This window comes from Tachyglossus aculeatus, chromosome X4 (assembly GCF_015852505.1).
Source record: "Tachyglossus aculeatus isolate mTacAcu1 chromosome X4, mTacAcu1.pri, whole genome shotgun sequence".
Classification (NCBI taxonomy): Eukaryota; Metazoa; Chordata; class Mammalia; order Monotremata; family Tachyglossidae; genus Tachyglossus; species Tachyglossus aculeatus.
In genome coordinates, this window is record NC_052098.1 from 14,271,997 (window position 1) to 14,289,256 (window position 17,260).

A 17,260-nucleotide genomic window follows, 5' to 3' on the forward strand; every position below is an offset into this window, starting at 1 on the left:
TGCTGCTATTCCCCTGCAGCAAACTTGGGCCTGAGTTGGCACGGACTCTGGAGGTGGCAGTGAATAGAGCTGGTGGTAGGCTACTTGGAGGACTAGAGAAGGCCCTGGAACCACCTGGGTCACCGTAGCCAGAACAGGATCCAAGGCAGTTGCTCTGTCACCTTCTGCACCTTCCATCAGACCTGGGGACGGTGAAGGATTAATTCAGCTGAAAGACAGGGAAAGGGAGACAGCACCCAAAGTGCAGTCTCCCCCATTCTGGAATTAACAGAATTGGCTCTTCCACTTTCGGCAGGGTCAGGGACGGCCACTCTTGTGTCTCAGGTCACCTTCCACCCGCCCAGCCATGTGACCGGAACTTGCCCAAACCCTATTTTTTGGGGGTCCTTACGGGCAACCCCACTTTACATGGTTGTGAGCATGAGGGTGTGTAGCCATGAGATTGGTCAGCTGGCCCATTTAAAGAAAGCAATGGCCCTCAAGTCAACTGAGAAGTGGTTTAGCAAATCAAGAGGAAGTTTTCTCTCAACCCAGCAACCTGTAGATGCCCATGTCTAAGAAAGCTTTTTTTTCTGTTCAGCCTCAAAATGGAATCACCTATATGGGAATTCTCCATACAGGATGTAGGGATGATAAACAGGAAATTAGCAAATGCTCATATGCTAGTTTCCATCAGGAACTCCAAAGGGAGGTGAAGATGCCCAGAATGACAGCTGGTTCCACAACTGGATCCAGAAATTTAACTCAGGTAGGACACTCTTCTTGGGCTGTGAGATCAAGATACTCAGAACAGCTGACTCAATTCCAGTGAAGCTGTGCTCCTTCTCAAAGAGAGTTTCAAGACATGAATCATCCCTGTTCCATTCACTGAACCAGGCCCTCAAGATATGATGATGAAATTCACTGTCTTTAAGGTTGCTCAAAGGCACATTTATCAGGATAGGTGAAACTTTGCTTTGACTTCTCAAAGGGAAAAAAAAACCCTCCCCCAATCCCACAATTCAGAATTAAGACAGAAATACTGCATTTCATTTTTATTGGCTACTAAATGTCATAGCAATTTTTGACAAAAAGCGTAGATAGAAAATCAAAACAATTCCCTTCCTGGCAACATTCTCTCCATTGCACAGGCACGCTGCAAGAGTGTCAGATTGCATGGAGCCACCTCAACAAATTACATGACAAGTGACCATGCTGTTCCCAAGGAAACAAAACATATGCAAACAAGTCACATGCACTAAGTGTTTGTGTTCTCATTGAGTACAGAGAGGGAGCATTAAAGCTAGAGCTGCAGTATAGTTTCCCAGGAAAGGAAGCCTGATAGGAAGCTATGCGTTCTTGACTCTCCCTAGGTTTTCCCCCACCTACTCCCACACCCCCTCATCTTCTGGTCCACGGCCTACACCTGGCTGGGTCCGTGAAGCATTCTTCCAGCATTCACTTCACTCTTTACCATTTGTTCTCATTCAACTTGCACTCTTGCACCTATTGCCAAGAGGCTGAGATCTGTACCCCTACATATGGATCCTTTGGCAAGTGGACTCTTTAAATCGGCCCTGGATAGGACAGCAAAAGAATGGTAGCTGTCCTCTTAGTAGAGACTGGTACAAACACACGGTATTGACCTGCGGGTCATTGCCAAAATCTCATAGGTTCGAAACATTTCCAAAGGAATGGCCATCCGAATGTTTCCCACTTCAATGATGAATGAAGAACTTACTTTCAGGTTACAGTTAAAATATCGTGTTCTGATGGAAGAGTGATTTACATAATGCTGCAGTGGGCATGGAGGGAAGCAGGCAGACAGGAAAGGAGTGGTGGGAGTGGACAATCTCAAGAGGAGAGGTGAAATTTTTTACCTACTGCAGAAGCTGGAACACTCCTCCCAGCTGTCTAGGGCCCCAGTCGCCCTACTATGATCTGGCTAGGACTCTATCATCTGAATCTGAGCCCACATCACCTAAGTTCTGGGGCTCATCTTGCTCACTCTTCCGAGTCCAAAACCTTTCTTCATGTTGCACCATAGGGTAGGGAAAAGACAGGGTTCAGCTGTCTCCCAACCTGCTTCTGGCTTGGGAGTGGGGAAGTTCTTGGTTCTTAGTTTAGTTATGAGGGAGATACAAAAGGATATTGCAGCTTTAACAGACGGCTAAATACAGGGTTGCATTTGGCGGTTAATGCAACTGGATAAGATCAAAATAAAACTGATTGTTTTTACTTTCCCAACCACCGCCCCTCACCAGCAAAACCTCTTTGAAAAGTCATACAAGGCACAAACAGGTAGCAAGAAGGCATCAGCAAAAGCAGCTCATGCTCTTTGGGCCCTGGGTGAGTGATCCTTCGCCGGTTCAGGTGATGACAGTGGGCCCCTTGCGGCCTGTCCGCTCATGAATCTGGGAAATTTTCAGTGCAATGGCTATGAGAGGACTCAGCACGGCCTGGAAAGGGAAGATAAAATATCATCAGCAACTCGGAGGGAATGGAGCAATAAGCAAGCCGCAGAACTTGGTCACTTTAACCGAGTTTCTGGTACGGCAAATGGGGAGTTCACTCTACTTCAGATGGTCCTCTGGACAGAGCTGCAGGTGATCAAAATGTTGGACGCCTGCCACCATTGACTTCCCTCCCCTCCCTGCTGAGCCTCTTAACATTCTGAGTAAATGGCACCCTATCTATATGTCACTTGTGGTCACCACCTTGGACTCAATCCTTCTCACCACCTTCTCACTAAATCCTACTGAGCCTTCATCTGTCATATTCCACAGTTCTGCTCCAACTACCACTCTGGATAAGCCTCCTTTTTGGCCTCCCACTCTCCAGCCCATCTGACACACAGCAGCATGAATCATCTACACAAAGGGCAGGTTGGATCATGTCACTCTCCTCCTCAAAAGCCTACAGTGGTCTCACAAACACCACCCACATTCTACCTGAGTGCCTGGCCAGTCAGTTCAGTGTTCAATTCAATTCAGTGTTCTCTATCATCTGGTTTCCCCATTCTTAGCACGTTCTCTCTCTCTCTCTCTCTCTCTCTCTCTCTCTCTCTCTCTCTCTCTCTCTCTCTCTCTCCATTTCAGCTCAAGTCCTCCACTCTCACTGCTTCCAGCACTCAACTCTACCTCCCCACGAACCCTAGGGACATAACTAGGTCAAACCCATGGTCCACCCAGCCTAGTATTCTGTTTCCAACAGGGGAAGAAAGATCCTTGAAAGAAATATGGGGTGGTTGCTCTCCATGACATCATAGCTCACACCACTCCATCCCCCATCTCTGCCTGGAATGCCTTCCCCACTCTGCTTTGTCAAACAATGTCCCTCTTCCCTCCTTCTAAGCATTACTCAAAAATCCATGTCCTATGTGATGTCTTTGCTAATGTCACCCTAGTTGCACTAGTAGCGTGACGTAGCAGATAGAGCACGGGCCTGAGAGTCAGAAGTCCGCCACTTGTCTGCTGCGTGACCTTGGGAAAGCCACTTAACTTCTCTGTGCCTCAGTTAACTCATCTGTAAAATGGGGATTAAAACTGTGAGCCCCATGTGGGACAACCTTGTATCCACTCCAGTGCTTAAAACAGTGCTTAGCACATAGTAAGCACTTAACAAATACCATAATAATAATAAGAATTAATCATTCTAATCCTGGCTCCGCTACTTGTCTGCTGGGTGGCCTTGAGCAAGTCACTTCACTTCTCTGGGCCTCAGTTACCTCATCTGTAAAATGGGGATACAGACCGTGAGCCCCATGTGGGACAGGGACTGTGTCCAACCCACAATTATTATTATTATTCACCTATTTCTCCCTTGACCTTAGAGATAGGATTTTTTATGGTACTTGTTAAACACTTACTATGAGTCAGGCATTGTATTAAGCACTGGGGCAGATTCAAGCTACTCAGTTCAGCTCTCACATGAGGCTCACAGTCTTAATCTCCATTTTACAGATGAGGTAAATGAAGCACAGGGAAGTGAAGTGACTTGCCCAAGGTCATGCAACAGACAAGTGGTAGAGCCAGGATTAGAACCCAGGTCCTTCTGACTCCTAGGCCGTGCTCTATTCACTAGGTCATGCTGCTTCTCTGAGATTTTGTAGAGATTCCATGACTGTTTCTGCCTCTCTCTTTCTCATTCACTCCATCCAGGAAATTATCATCACCATCAATCATATTTATTAAGTGCCGATGTGCAGAGGTCTGTACTACGAGTTTGGGATATTGCAAATAGAATTAGTAGACATGATCCCCAGCCTCAATCACATTGCCCATCATCTGTGAAGGGCACCTGCAATGTCAGACTCATTGTGGTCACCGGGGCTTCAAGAATCATTTGCACTCGGAGGGCTAGTCTGATTCTAGGCTGCAAGCTCACTGTGGGCAGGGAACATGTCTACCAACTCTGTTTTATTGTACTCTCCCAAGTACTTAGTACAGTGCTCTGCATGCAGTAAGTGCTCAATAACGATCACTGATTGATTAACTGATAGAGGGGATTCAAATCACCAGGGAACTCAGAACTTAGTCTCTCATCTCAGGAATCCTTTGAAAAGGGCCTTTGGCCCAGAATTTACCACTTTGACTTACCTGCCTCCAGAGACTCCAATCCCCTCTCTGCTCATCACTATAAATGCATCCACTGATATATGGTATGTTCCTGTGTTTCTGCAATTTGTGGTTAGAGTCTCTTATTTGTGCTTATTTTTTTCCGTTAGACCGTAAACATCTTGAAGGCAAGAATTAGGCCTTCTCCTTCCTCTACTTCCCATTGGATCCCCAGAGAGGTGGAGATTTGACAGTTCTCTGGATTAACTGGATCAATACCTGCAGCCAAACCAGAGCATTCAGGGAGGATTTGTTTTGGCTCAAATTACCTGTTGGCTATCTGTATCTAACATATCACGTGAATAATTGTCAACTCTTCATTTCACATCACCTTGTGCTGGGCAGATATAGTCAGTGAGTACTCAGTAACCATGGCTGGCTGGCTGGTTGCCAGCCGTTCATTGGGCTTCTGAGCCTCTCTTGGCTAGTGTCACCAGGTTTCAGCCATGGGACCACAGGCTATCATACCCTCCCTTGGCCTAAGGCCTGTTCTTTGTTTTTTCCTGCACCTACCAGGAGTTCAAGTGAGGGCTGAATTGTATTGGATAATGATAAAAAGGAGCTGCAGAGGCAAGAGTAAGAATACACAATCCAGAGACCAGTTCTAACAGCTGGTAGCTCAGTCGGTCTCCATGGAGATGATTAGATAAATGCAAATCAAACTTCAGAGGTGCAATCAGTGGTATTTATTGAATGCTTACAGTGGGTAGAGCACAAGTGCTTGGGAGAGTACACTATAGTTGATAGATACAATCCCTGCCTTCAAGGTGCTTACAATCTAGTGGAGTTTAGAGAGCCATTTCTCTGTTTAGCCAAGAAGTGCTGCCCCACTAACAGCTGGAAACCAAGCTCCTATTGTAGAGGGCAGATCACATACTCACCAGAGAATAAGTTCCATCAACCCTCCCAAGTGGTTGACTATGCCTATTCCACCTAAGAAAAGAACATCACAACGGCAATCACTCCTGTGTGTTCAGGGCTAGTTTGTGAATTATGTAGACCCCTTGCTGCACCTCCTCTTCCCTTCAGCACAGATTTCTGGTCATTTCATTGTTCATTAACATTAACAGAGAAGCACCACGGCATAGCGGACAGAGCACGGGCCTGGGAGTCAGAAGGTCATGGGTTCTAATCCCAGCTCTGCCACTTGTCTGCTGTGTGACCTTGGGCAAATCACTTCACTTCTCTGTGCCTCTGTTACTTCATCGATAAAGTGGGGATTAAGACTGTGAGCCTCACGTGGGACAACCTTCTATCTCTCCTTGATGCTGCCAACCTCTTGCTCCACCCCACCTCGCCCACTCACCAACTTGGTCATACCCTCGACCTCATCATCTCCTACCGCTGCACTGTGTCCACCCTCACCAACTCTGAAATCCCTCTCTCTGATCATAATCTTCTCACCTGCCTCCTCACTCACACTCCTTTCCCCTGTAAATCCATATTACTCCCTCACAGAGATCTCCGCTCTCTTGACCCCATCCATCTTTCTGAGCACCTCACACCCCACCTCGCCTCCCTCTCCTCTCTACCCAATCTTGATGATCAGATTACTGCTCTCAACTCTACCCTTTCTACTCAGCTAGACTCACTCGCTCCCCTTTCCCTTCGCCGCTCTCGTACCACTAACCCACTGCCCTGGATCACTGCCACTGTCCGCCTCCTTTGCTCTTATGCTCGAGCTGCCGAACGCTGCTGGCGAAAGTCTAAACACCATGCCAACCTCGTTCACTTCAGGTTTATCCTTTCCTGCCTTAACTCAGCCCTCTCCTCTGCCAGACAAAACTATTTCTCCTCCCTTATTGACACCCATGCCCATCATCCCCATCAGCTCTTCCATACATTCAACTCCCTTCTCAGGCCCCCGGTTCCTCCCCCTCCTCCTTCCCTCACCCCCAACGATCTGGCCTCCTACTTCATTAATAAAATTAAATCCATCAGGTCTGACCTCCCCAAAGTCACTCCCTCCCCTTCTCCAAGCCCCCGGCTCTCAACACTCTCTGCTACTCTCCCATCCTTCCCAGCAGTATCCTCAGAGGAGCTCTCCTCCCTCCTCTCAAGTGCTACTCCAGCCACCTGTGCTTCTGACCCCATTCCCTCTCATCTCATGAAATCTCTCACTCTGTCCCTTCTCCCCTCCTTAACTTCCATTTTCAACCGCTCACTCTCCAGTGGTTCCTTCCCCTCTGCCTTCAAACATGCCCATGTCTCTCCCATCCTAAAAAAACCCTCTCTTGACCCCACCTCACCTTCTAGTTATCACCCCATCTCCCTCCTACCATTCCATTCCAAACTCCTTGAACGAGTCATCTACACGTGCTGCCTCGAATTCCTCAACACCAACTCTCTCCTCAATCCCCTCCAGTCTGGCTTCCGTCCCCTACATTCCACGGAAACTGCCCTCTCAAAGGTCACCAATGACCTTGCCAAATCCAATGGCTCATACTCTATCCTAATTCTCCTCGACCTCTCAACTGCCTTCTACAATGTGGACCACCCCCTTCTCCTCAACATGCTATCCAACCTTGGCTTCACAGACTCCGTCCTCTCCTGGTTCTCTTCTTATCTCTCCGGTCGTTCATTCTCAGTCTCTTTTGCAGGCACCTCCTCCCCCTCCCATCCCCTTACTGTGGGGGTTCCTCAAGGTTCAGTTCTTGGTTCCCTTCTGTTCTCGATCTACACTCACTCCCTTGGTGACCTCATTCGCTCCCACGGCTTCAACTATCATCTCTACGCTGATGACACCCAAATCTACATCTCTGCCCCTGCTCTCTCCCCCTCCCTCCAAGCTCACATCTCCTCCTGCCTTCAGGACATCTCCATCTGGATGTCTGCCCGCCACCTAAAACTCAACATGTCCAAGACTGAACTCCTTGTCTTCCCTCCCAAACCCTGCCCTCTCCCTGACTTTCCCATCTCTGTTGACAGCACTACCATCCTTCCCATCTCACAAGCCTGCAACCTTGGTGTCATTCTCGACTCCGCTCTCTCGTTCACCCCTCACATCCAAGCCGTCACCAAAACCTGCCGGTCTCAGCTCCGCAACATTGCCAAGATCCGCCCTTTCCTCTCCATCCAAACCACTAACCTGCTCGTTCAAGCTCTCATCCTATCCCGTCTGGACTACTGTATCAGCCTCCTCTCCGATCTCCCATCTTCTTGTCTCTCCCCACTTCAATCCATACTTCATGCTGCTGCCCAGATTATCTTTGTCCAGAAATGCTCTGGGCATGTTACTCTCCTCCTCAAAAATCTCCAGTGGCTACCAATCAACCTACGCATCAGGCAGAAACTCCTCACCCTCGGCTTCAAGGCTCTCCATCACCTCGCCCCCTCCTACCTCACCTCCCTTCTCTCCTTCTACAGCCCAGCCCGCACCCTCCGCTCCTCTGCTGCTAATCTCCTCACCGTGCCTCGTTCTCGCCTGTCCCGCTGTCGACCCCTGGCCCACGTCATCCCCCTGGCCTGGAATGCCCTCCCTCTGCCCATCTGCCAAGCTAGCTCTCTTCCTCCCTTCAAGGCCCTACTGAGAGCTCACCTCCTCCAGGAGGCCTTCCCAGACTGAGCCCCCTCATTCCTCTCCCCCTCCTCCCCCGCTCCATCCCCCCCGCCTTACCTCCTTCCCTTCCCCACAACACCTGTATATATGTTTATATGGATTTATTACTCTATTTATTTATTTATTTTACTTGTACATACCTATTCCATTTATTTTATTTTGTTAATATGTTTTGTTTTGTTCTCTGTCTCCCCCTTCTAGACTGTGAGCCCACTGTTGGGTAGGGACCCTTCTCTATATGTTGCCAACTTGGACTTCCCAAGCGCTTAGTACAGTGCTCTGTACACAGTAAGTGCTCAATAAATACGATTGATTGATTGATTGATTGATTGACAAGGGACTGTGTCCAACCCAATTTGCCTGTATCCACCCCAGTGCTTAGTACAGTACCTGGCACATAGTAACTGCTTAACAAATACCACAGTTATTAACAGTGGAGGATGAGCAGGGACAGACTGAGGAGGTAGATTTGAAAAAAAAAATAGGAAATTTTACTTAACACTTCTAGTTAAAGAAAAAAAAACGACCAAAACGAAGTGTTAGCTACAAGAATATTTGATTGTCAGTGGATTCATATTATTAGTGTTCTTGCTGTCCCAAGATAGAACTACCTCTGGTAAATAATCCAAAACAGGGGGAGGGAATAACCCAGAGGCACAGGTTAAAAAAGGAAAACACAATTTGGGTAGCTTTCTTGGGTCTTGAGTGGTAGGAGTTAGTGTGACCATGCTGGGATTTTCACACTTCTAGGAAGCCTTACATATAGAGAAGCCCAGATCGGGGACAGGAAGCAAACACCAGCATTTAGACCTTCACCAATTCTGTTGGTAATAGAGGCAGTGTCTTGCTTTGAGTTTCACCGCTTCCTTGGATTGGTCCTGGCTATAACTTTTCTACAGCTGGGCTAGAGGAAACACGCTCTGCATAAGTGTCCATAGATAATCTGCTCGGTTCTAAGTCAGCAAATTATTCTTTCATTGACAATAGCAAAACAGCTGGTCTCTTGTTTGTTTCAATTTTAAGGGTCTGAGCTTCCTTCAACTGGAATGAAAATGAGTGTGCTAAAAACAAACCCAAGAAAACCTACTGTATTTGATAAAGGGGATGAGAAAAAAACTGTCTATTCAGGAATTCCAACCTAAAGCCCTTTCCTTTTCAATTATATTGTCTCTGCGACATTTATCTGCATAAATGCAATTGCGAGCACCAACAAGAGCTGTCATTTGGACTCCTTAACCTGACCGAAGAGGTGGAAATGGGCTGTTGAACCAAAGTGGCTTCACGATTCTGTCACAAGACTCAAAGTAAAGAGTTAACTGGCTATACAAAAGAAAACCTAATACCATTCCAGAAACAGGTTTAGCCATTTCTCTTGAAGCAAGTGGAAAGGCTTGCGTGAATCAGTGCGGGCGATGGCCAAGAACACAGCATGGCATGGGGCTGCCAGTATTGAGGAACAATTACCTTCTTAGACTTTCCAGAAGAGACAACATTCTTGGGATAATAGGGCTATTCAGCAGCATACAGGCAGCAATAAAATTCCCAGCTGACAACTCCAGTACACTTACCCAGGATAACCCAATGGCCCCACAATCCTTCAGAGCAACCTGCATCATCAACATCCTATGACTGAAATTTCTGAGGTGCCTCTAACCCCCTTCACTTTTGCAAAAATTTAAATCAATTAATCTTTAAAAGGAAATGTTTCCATGACCATGCATTGGTCTGCCAGGATTGTAATAAAAACTTCCGTTGAGTGGTCTTAGTGACCCACAATGGGACAACGGCTTGCCAACAGCTGGAAAAAATTTTTTTTTCCTGAAAAACCATAAACTTGGAGAGTTAGTCCTTGGCTCCGTTCTCCCCACACGTTTGGAAAGACTTCTAATGACCCTGCCCTTAAAATCAGCAGGATTTTTAACACTGGGCTTGAACGGCACAGGCAGACAAAATAAGTAAAGCAACCTCAAATCGGTACTTTGTTCATTTCCAACCACCTGGATTTTTAGTGACGAGAGATGGCGCAGTAGCAGAAAGGGGCAGTGGAAGAGTTTTTTTTATATAGGGGAAGACTTCTTTAATACAGGGGAGACTTTTACATGTTTGAAGACAGAGGGGAAAAAGCCACCAAAGAGTGAAGGGTTGAAGATGGTGGATTGGGAGAAAAGAAGGGTGAGAGCAAACAAATGTTTTTTGGAGGTGGCAGGAGATGTGGGACAGAGACTGTGTCCATCTGTTTATTTGTATCTATCAAGTGCTTGTCACATATTAGGTGTTAAACATATAGAACAATCATTATTATTTTTATTATCAGGGTCTCCTTCCTACCTTACCTCACTAATCTCCTATTACAACGCAACTCTCACACTTTGCTCCTCTAACACCAACCTCGATCTCATCTGTCTCACCACCAACCCCTGCCCATGTCCTCCCTCTGGCCTGGAACTCCCTGTCCTTTCATATACAATAGACCGCCACTCTCACCATCTTAAAACTCCTCCTAAAATCATGTCTCCTCTAAGACACCTTCCCTGACTAAGCCCTAATTTCACCATCCTATCCACTGTCCCTCCTGCATCACCTATGCATGTGGATCTGTACTCCTTAAGCACTTTGATACTCACTCCACCCCCAGCCCCACACAACTTTTGCACATATCCTTATACTCTGCCATTTCCCTTACCCGTAATTTATTTAAATGCCTGTCTCCCCCTCTAGACTATAACCTCCTTGTGGGCAGGGATCGTGTCTATCAACTCTATTATATTGTACTCTCCCAAGTACTTACTGCAGTGTTCTGCACACTGTAAGTGTTTAATAAATACTATTGATTGACTTTGAAAACAGAAGGCTACTGCTTCCTCAAATGGGCTATATTTATACCGCTATATATACCGCTACTTTGCTTTCTTCTCATCCAACTATATTTTTTATCCAGTACAATATTGTACTCGTTGTGGGCATTCATTCCTTCATTCCTTCATTCATTCATCCAATCATATTTATTGAGCACTTACTGTGTGCAGAGCACTGTGCTAATTGCTTGGAAAGTACAATACAGCAATAGAGACAATCCCTGCACACAATGGGCTTACAGTCTAGGAAAATGTCTACCAACTCTGCTATACTGTACTCTCCCAAGCACTTAGTACAGTGCTCTGCCTACAGTAAATGCTCAATAAATATGACTGATTGATTGATTGATTACAATATGGTTTCTGCTCCCTTCACTACAATGAGACCACATCCCCCAAAGTCCCCAGTAACTGCCTCATAACCAAATCGAATGGGCTGTACTTCAACCTATTTCTCCATGACCCCTTGACCACCTCTGACACTGTGGACCTCTCCCTTCTCCTGAAAAGAAACTATCTGTCCTTGGTTGATTAATTGAAAAGACTGTACTGTCTTTCTAATAATAAAGCACATTGAAATGGAAATGCTGAATGGTGAGGATAATTTTTCTTTACTGCAAAAATGTAAGTTACCCATAATGCACAGGACTGAGATGAGTCTGGATATGTGGACAGCCTAGATAATTGCAGGATTTTTTAAATAGTCAAAATATTATTCAAATAGATGAAATCCTCAAAGACTTGATGGGAAAGTTAAGATTTTGACTTAACCTTTTGTTTTTCTACCCTTTCTGTTTTGGGAGTCTCTCTCACCTTCCTCCCGGTGCCACTGAAACTTCCTCTCTCTCTCCTGGAGACCCAACCCCCATTCCTATCACAGCCACCATTCAGAGGGTGAGGGAGAAGAACATTTATTACATAGAACTACTGTATCACTTGTTGGCAAAATGAGGCCACAGAGATAAAATGGAAAGTTCTAAATTCAGCATTGAATTATTCTGTACTTACAGTATTTGGAGGTGAAAACCATCAGTAGAATCGTGAACCTGGAAGGGACTTAGAGAGGTCAAATGAACACATCCCCTCACTCCAGGCAGATGAATAAGTAAACCATCCAGGATAGGTGGTGGTCTATCCTTTTCTTAAGCGTCTCCAGGGATGAACACTTCTTTTTCACAGGTAGACCAGTGCAAACTGACCATTCCTGGCACGACTTACCATCCTCTTGCCTCGTAGCCCAATGGTCTTCATGGTTTCCAACCACTCTGTTTGCACCCTCTCTCCTAGTCTTTACAATCTATTCTTTTTCACACATTTCTTATGGAATCAGTAACAGCATGTATCATAATGTGTGTTTGAGCATCATCAGTGGTATTTACTGAGGGACTACTATGTGCAGAGCTCTGTACTTAGCACTTGGAAGATTACAACAGAGTTGGTAGACACGTTCCCTGCCCACAATGAGCTGACAGTCTAGATGAGTTTGATGTCACCCCCGAGTCCTTTCAGTACAGTCTTGCACTCCACCCTGCCTTATGTTCTCATTTATCCTACAATGTCACTTATTCCTCACACTATCTTGTGTTTAGAAGCATTTAAATAGATATTTTCACATCTGGGAGGAACTACAGAACATAGTCCTAATGTCTCAAAAAAAGTCTGGAGCCCCACAGTCCAGGCATACAAATTGTTATTGAATTGCAAATCATCTCACCACAGCCCTCATTTTAATGTGTGTGTGTGTGTGTGTTTCCATATTGTGTGTCTACTTTCCAGCCATGAATTTCAATGGTGTCGAATTTGCTAAGCAACACGGACCCTGGAAGAAACTGACATGAAACTGACTCCTGGCTCTGGGGCGAAATATGTCTCCCACTCCATCGCTCAGAAAATAAATGGGTACCAAAGTCTTTCCTTGAGGAGAAAAAATCATTCCAAGATGTGCAAGGATGAAGCACACCAGAAAAAGCTCCAAGTGAAAGAAAAAATAAACTAGAGCTTTGAGAATGCTCACACTAAAGCGCCTAACAAAAACCAGATCGTCTTTGATGGGACGCAAGGGGTGGTTTCCTTTCATTCTTCCCCATGTTTTTCCATTGGTTTGGGACCATGAGGCCATGAGGGATAGAGAGATCCAAATTAAAATCAAATAAAAAGGCACTGGGCTGATTTCTCTATTTACTCAAAGCTCCATTTGGCTCCCAATGTGGAGCTATGGTATTCAAATTAGGTGGAGATAGTAGGGAAGTGAAAGGAGACTATATAACGTGGCAGTGAATATGTTTACCCATACAGTCATCCGAAAGACATTAAGCAGGTTTTCACTTTTTTCCTCTAGGGTCTTAAAGTGTCAATATGAATGAGACAAATCAACCAGACTTACAAATCCAGGTGCAGCCCAGTTTATTATTAACCCTGTACACTCTGCCATGCTCCTACAATACTGTTAAGCTGTGTTGTTTTCCAAAACAGTCGACTGAACTGCTCGTTTAGGTTGGATAAAAGATCTGCGGGAAAAAAGAGTTTGAACTATATTTCCCAACAAGCAGAGGGCTGGTTTTGTAGTTCCCAACTATCAGAGGGGCTATTTGCTGGACAGAGTTTGCCTCTACATCCTATTGGGAGAGGACTTATCAAAAGCTTTGACGATTCCAAGGGAAAAGACTGGCATGTTCTTTTCCTCTTTTCCCATCATTGCTCTGTTGGATGAGTCCTGCCGGGTATCTGACTCTTCCCTGACCTGGGAACATGTGGTAAGCTTACCCATTCTGAAAGGTTAGGCCAAATAGATGAGGAGCTGAACTTTTGGTTTGTGAATTGAATCTTACAGCTTTCTCTCCAAACTTCAGTCCTTCTTTAAATGAACTATCAATTGCAAATATTGTGTCTGAATTCCCCCTCAACATGATCCCTGAAAGCTGTGTGGCCTCTCAAAAGACATATACAGGGTGTCAAGTAGAATTCTGGTTTGGTCTTCTAATACTCCAATTGTTCCGGGTATTCTTGGGCAGAGCAGGGATTTTTATACTACTACTACTACTACTACTACTACTACTACTACTACTACTACTACTACTAATACTGCTACTAATAACAGTAAATAGTGGTAACTGTTGAGTACTTACTATGTGCCAAGCACTCTACTAAGCATTGGGATAGTTAAGAAGATAATCAGATTGGATACCATCCCTGTCCAACACGGAGCTCAAAGTATAAAGGGGAGGGAGAACAGGTATTTAAAACCTATTTTACAGATGTGGAACTGAGGCACAGAGAAGTTAAATGTCACGCAGCAGGCCAGTGATAGAGGTGGGACCCAGGTCTCCTGACTCCCAGTCCCATGCTCTTTCTACTAGGCTACGCTGCTTGTTGCGTCTACTCATCAGATATATTTTAACAAGATTCTAACAAATTAGATTGATTAGATTCTAACTCTAATAAATACTGTGACTTTTCATTTAAAAATGGAATTGCAAAGGTTGGAGGATTTGGGCTGGGCCCAACTTCCACCAGTACTATTTCCTCATGCATTTCTTCTGTAAGTCCATCAAACTTAGGCTTCAAAGATTTTCTACATGTGCAATACACATGGGGGCATGAAAGGGGTGAGGGCCAGGCCCATCATTTTACAATTAACAACAGAACTGGAACTGTGGCGCTGAAACTGGGCTCATCTGAGTGCACTGATCCCTTTATTTTCTCCCACCTCTATGGCCCTGCTGGAAAAATGCCTCACCATTTGCAGGATTATTATTTTCCCATTTTCTGGTTGATTTTTTCTTTAACAGTAATAACATAAGACATGCCATTCTGGGTCAGACTAATGGTCCATCCAGCCTGGTATTCTATTTCCAACAATGGCACCAAAGGATGCTTGAAGGAACTGTGTGATGTGGGGTCTTGTGATGTAGGTCCCCTGCCCACCCCCAGCCACCCAGCCTCCTGGGCAGGGATGTTTCTTCTAATGGCCTTAACTTTTCCTTATAATAATAATAATAATGGTATTTGTTAACTGCTCACTATGTGCCAAGCACTGTAGGCTTACTGGATTTAGCTTTGGTCTGGAAGTCAGAAGGTCATGGGTTCTTATCCCAATTCTACCACCTGTCTGCTGTGTGACATTGGGCAAGTTCCTTCACTTCTCTATGCCTCAGTTACCTCATCTGTAAAAAAAAATGGGAATTAAGAGTGTGAGCCAAATGTGGGACGGGGACTGTGTCCAAACTGATTAACTTGTATTTACCCCAGTGCTTACAACAGTGCTTGGCACATAGTAAGTGCTTAATAAGTACCTTAATTATTATTATTATTATTATTATTATTATTATTATTATTATTATTATTAGAAACAAGGAAATCGGTCCCACATTCCCAGTCCTAAATGGGGTTCACAGTCTTAATCCCCATTTTACAGATGAGGTAATTGAGGCCCAGAGAAGTTAAATGACTTTCCCAAGGTCATATGGCAGACTCGTGGCAGAGTCAGGATTAGAACCCACATCTTCTGACTCCCGGGCCCATGCTCTTTCCTAGGCAATGCTGCTCCTCTGTCTAATGACAGACAATAAATCAGATTCCACTGGGCCATCCACCTGCACTGATCCAGCTGTTTCTAGCTGAGAGGCCCTAAGAGCATGGGCGAAGCTTTATAAAGGTAATGTGACTACCAATTCCATTATATTGTATTCACCCAAGTGCTTAATACAGTGTTCTGCACACAGTAAGCACTCAATAAATATGATTGATTGGTAAGTGCACTCCTCCTCCTCAGTCTCTTTGGGACCTCTGAAACCATGAAGAGTCTGTCCTTGAGGTGGGAGGGACGCTATGCCGCCCGCAGCCCATCAGGTTACTGAAGGGACAGGGAATCTGAGGGACGAGCCCTTGCCATGGCCCTTTTGGATTTGGGCTGAAGCATCTTGGATACCCAGAGATCCCAATTTTAACCCCAGTGCTCACTCTCCACCCCAAACAGATGGGCAAACCCAAGCAAGAGGTGGCTAGATGTGACCATGCCTGATATTTCTTTAGGATCCCTGCCCGGCTGGCCACTCCAAGAAAGAGAGGAGGTGGGATGGGGACAGCGTGAGATGGGGGCAGCATGGTCAAGCTGAAACTGAGGAACTAAGGAGTGAGCGCTCCAGGGTTGATAGAGGCAACAGCTCCAAGCCACCTGCTTGGAGGCAGAGGAATACAAGGCAGAGGCCTCACTGAGATAACCCAGGCAAGCTTGAGGCGGGAGGGTGTGCGAGGCCTTGGGCAAACTAAATGTGATGGTTGGGCTGCTGCTTCACCATTACAAAGAGCAAAATCCATGTCACAGTTTGCCTGAGGAAATAGCTGTGCTGCCTTGGCCCAGTAACCATGGCAGGTTGTGGAGGCCAGCTCTGTACAAGGAGCCAGAGGGGTGGGGTTCCAGGACATTGGGGGTGGAGCAGGATTCTATCAAAGGCATAGCAGAGCTCCTGCCGGGGCCACCCGAGGGCAAAGGATCAACAGACTCATTCATTCATTCATTCAATCGTATTTATTGAGCACTTACTGTGTGCAGAGCACTGTACTAAGCACTTGGAAAGTACAATTCGGCAATAAAGAGAGACAATCTAGGACATGGTGGCTCCCAGGAAAGGGATGGTTTTATTATTAGAAAAAACACTGTCTGCCTTTTGATTTTCTTAATGAAACTTCCTTTAAAGTCTTTCTTTGGAAAGCTGGCCTGGGGAAAGAATTTTCTGGAAGAGATCTGTTGGGTAGAAAAATCCACTTGAGGCCTGAATCCACACAAAACAAACCTGATCTTAAGCACCGACCTCATGGCAGTAGGGATTGTTAGCAGCACACATCACTTGTCCCACTTCTGTGAGCGACAGGCTGTGCTTTGAGTTTTTCCATGATCAGATGTCTCCTGTTGTCACTGCATGGGGGGACCTGAGGTAAGTCTCCTGAGACCAGACAGGCTGGTGGTGGGGTAAGGCGATCACCAGCACTGCCCCCGCCCCCCCACCATCAGCAGCTGTCAATCTGGCAGACTCCTGGGCTAATTAGGAGGCATACAAGTATGTTAATCCAATGCCAAAATGGCCTTCTCTGTACAGTTCTAACCTGAGCTGAATCGAACAAAAGTTTGGTGATTCCTCCCTTTCGTTACCTAGCCAACTGATCAGATACTGTTTAGCACTGGTACGGCAGACAGAGTGAGTGGATTTTTTTCCAATCTACCATTAGGTTCCTCCTGGGGGTGATTGGGGTCA

The 17,260-nt window shown here is 45.7% G+C and overlaps 1 protein-coding gene across 1 annotated transcript in view; it reads right to left on the reverse strand.

Moving 5' to 3' along the window:
* Positions 1–1,019: 1,019 nt before the first annotated feature.
* The window catches only part of PGM5 (phosphoglucomutase 5), a 190,657-nt gene continuing 174,416 nt past the window's right edge, over positions 1,020–17,260 (reverse strand). Inside the window, exon 11 of the mRNA XM_038770071.1 lies at positions 1,020–2,438. Within this exon, the coding sequence (XP_038625999.1) occupies positions 2,349–2,438 (90 nt within the window). The 3' untranslated portion in view covers positions 1,020–2,348. The remainder of the gene's footprint in view (positions 2,439–17,260) is intronic.